General features: G+C 32.7%; 1 protein-coding gene and 1 long non-coding RNA gene across 2 annotated transcripts in view; one reads left to right on the plus strand and one right to left on the minus strand.

Annotated features, from left to right (window-relative positions):
• LOC121265501 overlaps nucleotides 1-9,506 on the plus strand; it is a 28,216-nt gene extending 18,710 nt beyond the window's left edge. The window contains exons 2-4 of the long non-coding RNA XR_005940675.1: nucleotides 1,817-1,823; nucleotides 8,409-8,414; nucleotides 9,342-9,506. This is a non-coding gene — a long non-coding RNA (uncharacterized LOC121265501). The remainder of the gene's footprint in view (nucleotides 1-1,816; nucleotides 1,824-8,408; nucleotides 8,415-9,341) is intronic.
• LOC121265429 (nicotinate N-methyltransferase 1) lies at nucleotides 842-3,953 on the minus strand. The gene is made up of 4 exons (XM_041169060.1): nucleotides 3,168-3,953; nucleotides 1,677-1,741; nucleotides 1,076-1,401; nucleotides 842-1,037 (listed from the first exon to the last, which is right to left on the minus strand). The coding sequence occupies exons 1-3, from the start codon at nucleotides 3,880-3,882 to the stop codon at nucleotides 1,102-1,104; spliced, it is 1,080 nt and encodes a 359-aa protein (XP_041024994.1). The 5' UTR covers nucleotides 3,883-3,953; the 3' UTR covers nucleotides 842-1,037; nucleotides 1,076-1,101.
• Nucleotides 9,507-11,516: the final 2,010 nt, after the last annotated feature.

Below are 11,516 nucleotides of genomic sequence, written 5' to 3' on the forward strand. Positions count from 1 at the left end.
TGAACCATACTACTCTCTTCCGCCCTCTTTACCATTACCATCCAAGCAATGTGTCATCTAATTGGAGAATTTTCTCAAGCACCAGTTTAATAATGCGAGTGGCTCAGTGTAATGAACCCTCCAGTGAAGGAAACATTAATATAGAAGATGAAGGAGATCAAGAAAAAATGAGAGATAATACTAGATGAATGTAACAATCATGCAAGAGATGAACAATAAAGAAGATGATGATAATGGCTACGCCTTGGGGTATTCGAGGTCCCCAATTCCTCCCAATTGAAATTAACAAACTGTTTCAACAATAATTTTCCAGATCTCCCAAACAATGATCTCCTTTCCTCTACATATATTGGAAATTCGGCAACAGCTAACTAAGGCCTTGGGTCCATTCTAACTATCATTAACTAGGCCCATGGGCCACTAAACAATCTTAACTCAACTAAGTTGGACATCAAGCCCAGCCACTTTAATGGGATTCATAACACTCAGCCGCGAACGCGGGAAAATAAAGTTTTGCTTCCAACCTATAACCCATGGCCATGGGTTCTGGGCATAAGAAATTGAACTTGAAACACCCGATCAACTCTTTTTTTCTTTCCTTCAACTCCTACTACTTCGTTTAATATTTCAACTGCAAAATTTTATTTTCGATTATCTTAAGTCGCCTTAATGACTATCTTATTATAAAGGAAGTCTACATGCAGATATTCATCTTTCTGTACTAAAATTGTCAAAAATTATCGATTTGAATACACTCGGATATTAATACTTATCACTTTCTAGATAATATATATATATATATATATATATATCATTTTTAAATAACGGCAACACATGTCCGTACTATAAAAAAGGATTTCCATTTAATATAGAAATCAAGTACCCAATAAAATTATTTCTAGTATGAAGACACCTAGCTAATCGGTAAAGGCCATGCATAATATTAGATAGAGGATATATGTCTCGTTGATGGGTACCCAAAGTAAAGCAAAGCCCAGCCAAGCCAGTTAGCTGGATATGCCTTGCAACCCATATATATTGCAGAATAATACTAGAAATCCTATCACTACCCTATATTGCATCTGTCCTAATGCAATGAATTCACTTTCGGAATTCCAAAACAGTGTAAAAATAATCAATATAGAGTGCCTTGAAATGGGGGAAACCAGCCGAGTGACCAAGCCGCCGGTATTCTTCTTCAGTCCTATGCTTACCCTTGGTCCTGTAGATTGTCATGACAAAGATATCTCCTTCTAAAAGGGCGCGAGTCCTCTGACTGTCATCCGACTGCTCCGGCAGCACAGGCTCACAGGCGATCAATTTCCCTCCTGCTGGAAGTGCATTGTAACAATTCTCCATGATCAACTTTACTTCACCATCCGTCCATGTCGTCAGAATCCACTGCCAAATAACATTAATTCAAGAATTACAAGATTATATATATACAAGGCTCATTAGCCACTCGAAGAAACTTGGTTATTTCTTAACAGAGAAACTCTTATTGTGTGAATTAGGCATCGGTACGTGATCTGTGGATAGAATATATATACACATATATAATGTTGATGAATAATTAATGACATGCGGCCATGATGATCCTAACACAAAACAGCCTTGTCCAAGCAATTCGTATAACAAAGAGAGGAGTGAGAAGAGTAGTTAAAAACAGACAAAACCTTCATGAAGATGGCATCAGCAGAAGGAATAGAGTGGAACATGTTGCCACCAACGTGAGTCACTCCTGTCAAGATCAAAATGGACCCAGCAATGCACACCAAATATTATGTTCTGTATTAAATAGGTCGGAAATAACTAGTTGTCGCGTTAGCATTCACATGGATTTTTTTAGGATCATGCTATTCTGCCGTTCAACGTGTACCGCCCAACGTGCAATAGTGTAATTTTTCTTTTTTCTTTTAAATATTTTTTAAATATATTTAAATATTTTTTTAAAAAAAATAAGTAATGCTAAGTATAAGTTTTAAATAGACAAATCAGTACCCTTTGTAAAAAAATTAATCTCAATAAAAAGAAAATAATTTTTTTACACTTTTTCAAAATAAAGTGTATTTTTTTTTATAAAACTTACACAAAATTTATCCATTTAAAATTTGTTAATATCATTTCTCTTTTACTTTATCTATCTATATGTATTATCTTTCATCACCAAGCTTGTCATAATCAAACACTTAGGCTTGTTTGAACAACGAGATGTGATAAAAATTTTGTGAATAATAATAAGATAATTTATTAATAGTAATAAGATAATTTGAATTGTGTATTTTTTAGATTTTGAAAAATGAGTGAAAAAAAATTGAATAAAAAATATTTTAAAGTTAAAATATTGTAATAATATAGTTTTATAAAATTATTTTTATTTTAAAATTTAAAAAAGTTTGAATTGTCTTTTATTTTTATTTAAAATTTTGAAAAAGTAATAATGATTATTTTTAAAAAGTTATAATGATTAGTTTAAAAATTTTGTATTTAAATTATATTTGAGAATAAGATGAGATGAAATAAAATAAAATAAAATCGAATAAAAATTTTATCACCCATCTAAGACTCCAAACCATTCTTTTGATAAGACTTCTTTCTATTTTATTATTTTTATTTAATATAAAATATTTAAATTTATTTTTCCTATACTAAAATATTAAAATTTTTTATATTCTAAAATAGACATGAGATACCAATATGATGAGACAGAAAATGATATGCTTATTATTTTATTATTACTTATTTATTATTTAAGTGTATTTTAAATTTTTTATTTTTTTATTATTTTTTTAAAATATTTTTTTATATACTTAATCATTAAAAAAAATTAAAAAATATATATATAACTTTATTAATAATTATTTTTTTAATTATTAAGTAAAATAATAAATTAAAAAATTAAATATAAAAAAAAATAATTATAGAGTAATAACTATTTATTTTAAAAATTCAATTCATTTCGTCTGTATACTGTTAGATGTAACCATCCAACTTTTCAGACACCTGACTTCTGACTTTTGACAGTCCATATGCAAGTTTTGTCAGACCTCTATGTAGTCGACATTGTTATGAATTTGCATACTATTAATATTCTTATTATTAATAATTGATCCAAATAATTAAGAAGAAAATAGATCAATCAAAAAATAAACCTAGCCGTTTCTCACCAGGAATGATCGGTGCTTTGGCCACCACCTCCGGTAAGTCAAAGTTGATCCCTTCCCGTACGTTAGAATGCTTCCCGAGGATCATCCTCAGGCAATCCCCTGCACTTCCCCCAACGTCCACCAGTCTCTCCACACCTTCAAACCCATCGTACCCCTCCAACACCGCCTTCATGAACGGCACCGATACTCCCGACATCGCCTTCTGCATCAGCCCGTTCATCTCCGGCTTCTTCCCGTAGTAAGCGTACGCCGAGTCCCCGTTGGCCTTCACGAACGGCTCCGACGCGGGGTCCACCACGGCCTCGTGGACCAACGGCCACGCTCTCATGAGCGCATCCTGGTGGTGCTGGAGCACGTAGGGCGCGTACGATAGACCTTCGCCGTCCGTGACGAGCGTCTTTCCGATCTCAGTGAGGGAGTACTTTCTCTCGGAGTCGGAGTCGTTGGGGCTATGGTGCTCCGCGAAGACGCCGTAGCTGGTGAGCATGCGGAGGATGCGCTGGAGGTTCTCTGGATCAGCAGAGTTCTGGGAGGGGAGGACACGGGCGAGGATCTGAGAAGACGAGATCGGGGAGTTGGAGCCGCCTTGCCAGATGGCATCGGGGACGTTGAGGCGGACGATGGCGTTGAGTGACATGGGCACGCTGATCATGTTGGAGAGCTCCATTATAGCCAGCCTGGCTCGGTTTCGACTCTCCGTCATCTCGTCTTCCATCAGCTAGCTCTCACTTTCACGCCACACTCTGGATATGTGACTCTGTACTCTGATAGTCTGATCCGGTTGTATGAAATGATGTTGGGAGAAGTTACTCTTTCACCGCTTCTATTGCACGTTACGTGGTATGATCTAAACCATATATTTTTTACACATCATCTAAATTGGATTGAGAGAAAGAGTTGATGGATGAGAGGTGGAAAGCGTGAGAGAGGTGAAGGATGAGACAGAGAGACCAAGAGAGAGGTGGAGGGCTTGGCTGGCTCAGAAGTGCTCAGGGAAGAGTTGCGGTAGTCAGGGGAGCTGCTCAATTGGGCTAGAATCGATGCACGGCGGTGATAGGGCCTTCGGTGGCCTCGAGCTCGTGTGAAATCTATTTTATGGGTAATTTGCGTGTGTGCGACGGAGAGGGAGAGGGACAGAGCGAAGGAGATTTGTGCCTTTGTGGTGGTTGGGTCTGCGAGAGGTAGTCGCCGGTATGAGGTGGTGGAGGTGCGGTGGCCTGGGTGGTCGCATACAGCAGCACAAGTGAAGAGAAATTGGTGAAATCTAGGAGTATAACCGGTCCGGTCCGGTTTTAGGCAAAATTTAGGACCGAATCGGTATGTACCAGTTTTGTATTTTTCAAAATCGATTACGCACTGGTTACACTCCTAAATCAGTATCTCCATTTTTATCGGTTTCCGATCCCCTTTTTTAAAATTTAAGTTTGTCATTAAAAAATAAAAATCTGTTAATAAAAAAAAATTACTTTAAAAAATCTGTTCCTATTACAAAACCTAGACTACTAAAAAAATGTGCTTTAGTAAAAAAAATATGTTTTAGTAGAAAAATTAGTATTAGTTATAAACTTATATATTAGTATAGTTATATAATATATTAAACTATATAATAGTATTAATATTATACACTTAATATAGTTATATATTAGTATTAATCATAAACTTATATATTAGTATAGCTATATAATATATTAGACTATATATAATTTAATTTAATATATATTTTTTATGTTTAAAGTATATGATCAATTAAATTTTCATCTTCAAGGTTAAACTTTTATTTTATAAATTATAATAACATTATCTTATATATAATTATATTAATAACATATAATCAAACAAATTACAAATGTTAATATTTAATATTAATATTTTATGTTATAATTTATAAATTATAATATAAAATTATTTCATATATGATATATAATCATAGGAAAAAACTACTTTGCCTCCCCACTTTGCCCACTATGTTTGACTGCTGGTCAAATTTTTTTTTTTTCAATTAGTGATTAAGGAAGTGATTTTAAGTGTATTGGTATATTTTTTTTTATTTTTTTAAAATATTTAAATGTATTAAAAAAATGTGAAAAAAAAACTTTTTACACTGGGCGGCAAGCCCAGTGGTCAAGTTGGGGCGACATAGTAGCCGCACCCATAATTATATATATTATATATAAAAATTTCACATATAATTATATATTATATATAAAAATTATATATAAAATATTAATTTTTATATTTTTTCTCCCAACCGGTCTGGTCCCGAAAATCGTAGAACCGGAACTACCAGTTTGCATAATTCAAGAATCGGTTCCGGACCGGTTCAAAACCGGTCCAACCGGTCCGGTCCGGACTGATTTTCTGATTTCTCGATTTAAATTTACACCCCTAGTGAAATCTATTTCTGTTGAGTTACTACAAGGGAGAGAGAGAGTTGTGCGTAAGTGAGATCGGTAGTGACTGACTTGGTCACCGGCATGAGGGAGAGTCGCCGGTGGTGGCGGTGAGGCCGGACGACGCACGAAGCACGACGACGTCGGGTTGGGCTGAAGGTGAATCGGACGTGGGAGAGAATCAGGCCAGAGAAGAGAGAGAGAAAGTGAGAAAAAAAAAATAAAAAACAACCATGTAGTATGCTATGTAGCACTAACAGTGTTTTTGGTACCGTACCGTACCGGCCGATACGGCCGGTATATGCCGTACTGGCCGCTCGGCCGGTACCGAAAATATATATGTTCCATTTCGCTCAAAATACTAGGTGTACCGGCCGGTACCGGCCGGTATTTGATGTTTCGGCCGGTACGCAATTCTGCAACTAGCAACAATGGCATTTTTGAAATTCTAATAAACTTTCAGGGGCAATTTTGGACTTTCACGTATTAGGGTTTTGACTTTTCTGATTTCTCTCTTCTCTTTTTCGGTTTCACACAAACAAATCCAAATTTGTTCTCTCAGCCTCAGCTGACCAGCCCTCAAGCAGCAAGCTCTCAAAGTTCAAACAAAGTTTGATTTTCTTTGAATCTTTCAGCTAGCGGCAGCAACAGCAGAGGTGCAACTCGTAATCCTCAGTCGACCTCCATCGTCTGACTCTCTACCGGTCTGCCCTTTTTCTTGAAATTAATTTAATTTTTTTGTTAGTTTTTTTTATTTATAAATAAATCAGAATTGTATTTTTAAATTTTATAGATGTTGGCATATATAAGTTATGTGAATATTTTAATGTTGTTTTCTTGTTTAATTAATTTGTTTTTTGGGTTTGAGAAATGACGGCTGGGTAGGATATATATACATACGTAGTTGGTGCCATGAAAATCTTGCTGAAAGAGTTTTTCTTTAAAGATCACGAAAAATGCTTTTAAAAAAAGGGAAAAATTAGTCTGGTATTTACAATGAGAATGTAATTATTCTGTAAAAGTGTAATTATGCTTCTACATCGCCCAGAATAAGAAAGCGGGAAAAAAAAAGAGGATTCTAACTTTTCGTATTTTCCTATATTATATAAATATATAGTGATTGGAGTTGCATTCATAATATAATTTTTAAAAAATAATCTATTCATCGTTATTTTTTTTTATCAATCTCTCATCTTCTAATGATGTAATATTAGATTATACGTTCACAAGTTTTCCAATACATTGATTTAAGTGATAGAATGGAATATATATAAATATATATATATATATATATATATATATTGTCTGATGTTTGTTGTTTTTTATTTTGATGGAACAAGACTGAAACAAAGGGAAGGGAGTGAAAATCTTTTGAAGACTATTTCTTTACCAGAAAATAAATAATAAAAAAAATATCCTTATTCAAGTATTAGCTAAAATTCAGTGGGTGTTTGCATTGTTTGGTACTTTTTTATGATGAATCTGGTGTTTTTTTAAAGCTAATCATGTTTGGATTTGATATTTTGATGAATTTTTTCTTTTTTTAATTTTGCTTACTTATAACTTATAAGTGTTAATTTTTTATACTTTAGTAGTTAAAAATGTCTAGTTGTCAATCAACCGGTGGTATGACTTCAACTCCAATACTTGCTCCGGTAAGATCAGAAGATCCAGTATGGGCCCATGCACATGCAGTGCCAGGGGCAAGAAATAATACTGAATGTTTATATTGTAATAAAGTAATTAGAGGTGGCGGGATCACTCGGTTGAAGCATCATCTAGCTGGAATTCTAGGCGATGTAGAAGTATGTAAAAAGTTGTCTGAAGATGTAAAATGACAAATGAAGGAGTTGCTTAATGAAATGAAAAAAAGCAAAGAGAAAAGAAGGAGAATAAGGTCAGAGATTGAAGGCGATATAGATTTAACATCTGATGATATTAATGATCGTAATAATATGGAAGGACAATCTCAGCTTTCAAAAGGTAAGGGGAAGTCGAAAAAATCTGGAACTGGAGAGTCAGTGGGGGGATTGAGTAGATTTTTTGCTCCAAGAACAACTCTTGGGGCCCAACCTTCAATTAAGAGTTCTATGTGTTCAAATGAGATGATTGTAAAAGTAAAGATGGTTGTAGCACGCTGGTGGTATGATGCTAATTTGCCTTTCAATGCTACTCAATCTAAGTTTTATCAACCAGCTATCGATGCCATGCCTGCTATTGGGCCAGGATTCAAGGGCCCATCTTTATATGAGTTGAGAGGAAATTTATTAAAGATGGCTGTGGATGAGGTTCAAGATTATTTGTAACAAATTAAGAAGGTTTGGAATGAGACTGGTTGTTCACTAATGGCAGATGGTTGGACAAACCAGAAGCAACAATCAATAATCAACTTTCTAATTTATTGTCCGAAAGGTACAATGTTTTTGAAGTCTGTTGATACATCATGCCTTAGAAAAGATGCTGAAACATTGTTTAATATCTTTGATGAGGTTGTTCAAGAAATTGGAGCTGAGAATCTTGTGCAGTTCATAACGGACAATGATGCAAGTTATAAAGCTGCAGGAAAAAAGTTACAACAGAAGTATGGCTCTTTCTACTGGTCCCCATGTGCAGCTCATTGTATAGACTTAATGTTGGAGAATTTTTCAGATCCAAGATATTTTCCCCTTATTGATGATACCATAAAAAAGGTAAAAAAGATAACAAAGTTTATCTATAACCATGGTTGGGTTTTGGCATTGATGAGAAAAGACTTTACCAAAGGTCATGATTTGTGTTGTCCTGCAATTACAAGGTTTGCGACAAATTTTTTAAGTATCCAATGTTTGCTCTTGTTTAAGAAAGAACTCAGACAAATGTTTACTTGTGATAAATAGATTGCATCAAGTCATTCTAAGAGCAGTATAGGAAATGAGATAGCTGAGATCGTTTTAGAAGATAAAGAGTTTTGGGCTTAATGTCAATTTATTGTTAAAGTTAGTGAACCTTTGGTTCGTGTTCTACGACTTGTTGACGGGGATGAGAAGCCTACAATGAGATACTTGTATGATGCAATGGAAAGAGCCAAAAAGAACATAAAAGCAAGATGCAATAACAAAGTCAGTTTATTCAGTCCATTCACTAGGATCATTGATTCTAGATGAGATAGGCAGCTTCACAGTCCATTACATGCTGCGGGTTGCTTTCTTAACTCTGGAATTTACTATAGCCCCAATTTTAAAAATAAAAATGATGTTATAAGAGGCTTCAACAGCTGTGTTATGAAAATAGAACTTGATCCCGATAATCAAGACAAAATCATTGCAGAACTTGACTTGTATAAGAATGCAGTAGGTGAGTTTGGACATTATTTAGCAATCCGCCAGCGTGATAAGATTAATCTAGGTATTATCATTTATCAATATCATTTGTTAAATAGTGTGACCATGTACTTTAAATTTTATCTTATTTTATTTTTACTTGTATTTAATTAATAATTTATAATTGCATTATTGTTATAGTTGCATGGTGGACCCAATTTAGTTGCGAGGTTCCAACGCTTCAAAGGTTTGCTGTTCGAGTACTAAGTCAATGTTGTAGTGCAACTGGATGTGAGAGAAACTGGAGCACATTTGATTTTATTCATTCGAAGAAGAGAAATAGATTAGTGCATAAATGTTTGAATGACTTAGTATTTGTTCGGTATAACTTGAAGCTGAGAGAGAGGTAAATTTTTTTAATACTAATGTTTTCGTTGTTGAAAAATATATAACATTTTTACTTATGCTTGATTTTATTTTGACAGGAGCATAAAAAAGGGAAGAGCTGCTTTAGATCCAATCAATCTTAAAAACATTGATTTGATGGAAGAATGGGTAGGTGAAGAATCTGAGCTTCTTAATGGAGAAGATTTGGATTGGGCAAGTATTGAGGAGCCATTAGCCTCACTAAATGAGGAAGACAATGAAAATGTTGGTGTTGATGTTGATGACAGTTATGACGTTGATGAAAATATTTTGATTAACATGTCAAATCCTGATCCTTATTGTCTTTTTGATGAGGATTAGTATTTTTGATGACGTGATGACGTTAATGATTTTATCATGATAATGTTGGTATTTATAATTTTATGTTAATTGTAACTTAAAACTTAAGACTTGTATTGAAAAGTATTGAGTTTATGACTTATTTTGTTGTTATTTTGGAATACAGTTAATGCTTGTATATATATAATTTATCCAGGTTTAAATTATTTCGAAATGGTACATAAAACGGTGCCGGTACGGTACCAGTACCGAAATGGTATCGTGACCGAAACGGTACACGAAACGGTACCGAAATATTTCATTCCAGTGCCTTGACCGGTATGACTTTCGGTACGGTATTCAAAACATTGAGCACTACACCTGTTGTATTGCTGAAGTTTGTTATAAAATAAAAGTAATATATTCGATAGGCTACTGCTACTATACAAGTTTGCTCTGTATCTTAGTCAAAATTGCTTTTTTTTAAAAAAAATATTTTTTATACATGTTTAAATATTTTTAAAAAAAAAAAATATCAATACTTATTTTTTTAATTATTAAATAAAAAATATTAAAAAATAAAATAAAATACATGATGATCAAATTAAAAGAAAAAATAATAACCTCTCAACTCAGATTCGGTACGAAGAAAGAGATATCTATTAATATATATATTAATAAAATAGAAAATTCTATACAATATACTATTATTTTATTTTCATCACATTAAGTGTAATGTGGTATATTTATTATTATTAAATGATTATTTATTATATAATTTTTTTTATTATTTATTAATAATAAATGTATTATATATTATTTAATATAATCAAAATAAAATGAGAGTATTAATACAACATCCACGATTCTTTTCATTAATACTCGAACAGACAGCGACCGACACCTACCGCGGGGCACGGAGATCGTAAATAATAAATATAATAATAATAACTAATAATTCTATTTAAATTTTTTTACACTATATAAAATATTAAAAATAATATTAAATATTAAATATGATACTTATTAGAAGAGCAACAGCAACAGACAATATTTGGGTAAGAGAACTACTACACTCACCGAGGATCTAGTCTGAGAATGGATCCGATAAAATTATTTGATTATTTTTTAATTATTTATTTAATTTTTTACATCCTTGCATTTTTTTTAAATCACAAAATTATTTTAAAATATTTTTTTAATTATTAAATAAAAAAAATTATCGGACCCAAGTAGAGCCTGGCAGGGACAACAGCAAGGAAGCGCCCCCGCGCCAACTATTTTGTCAGATCCTTCATCCAATAGCTAAACCAAACTACTGCCCCAATTATTTGTTCTTTTTTCCCCCACTGACCACATGCCGAATATGATCCCTCGGGCGTCCTCATTGGATATTGCCTTTCTTCTTAGATTTCGTTTGGACGATACGATCAAACGAGATAAAGGTGAGATAATTTTATATAAAAGATAAATATTAAATAAATATTATTTTTTTAATATTATTATTATTTTAAAATTTTAAAAAGTTAAATTATTTATTATATTTTGTATAAAAATTAAAAAAAATTATAATAATGAGATGAGAAGAAACCGTTTTTGTATCCAAATGAAACCTTAGAATATATATCTTGTAACATGAGTGAAAATGCATGTTTTTTTCAACTATTTTTTAAATATTTTTAAACATTTTTAAAAAACAAATTCATTAATATCCTTTCCTTAATCATTAAATAAAAATAGAAAAAATAAAAATCACAATGATCACTTTTATCAGTCGAAATAACATTTTCAAATATGACTTTTCTTTATTATGAGGCCTATATTTTTTACAAAAGATTTATACATTTAAAATTTTTACCTAACATTCCTTTACAAAAATCTTTATCTTTTCTTTATTATGGAGCCTACATTTTTTACAAAAGATGTATACATTTGAAATTTGAAAAATGCTACTT

The sequence above is a fragment of the Juglans microcarpa x Juglans regia genome, chromosome 5D (assembly GCF_004785595.1).
Source record: "Juglans microcarpa x Juglans regia isolate MS1-56 chromosome 5D, Jm3101_v1.0, whole genome shotgun sequence".
Classification (NCBI taxonomy): Eukaryota; Viridiplantae; Streptophyta; class Magnoliopsida; order Fagales; family Juglandaceae; genus Juglans; species Juglans microcarpa x Juglans regia.

What these genes read in the sequence shown, in the direction of transcription:
- LOC121265429 (XM_041169060.1), bottom strand. Translation starts at nt 3,882, where the DNA reads ATGGAAGACGAGATGACGGAGAGTCGAAACCGAGCCAGGCTGGCTATA. An exon ending in CAAAGCACCGATCATTCCTG is followed by an intron (nt 1,742 to 3,167) that starts GTGAGAAACGGC and finishes TGATCTTGACAG; the next exon opens with GAGTGACTCACGTTGGTGGC. An exon ending in CTGATGCCATCTTCATGAAG is followed by an intron (nt 1,402 to 1,676) that starts GTTTTGTCTGTT and finishes GTTATTTGGCAG; the next exon opens with TGGATTCTGACGACATGGAC.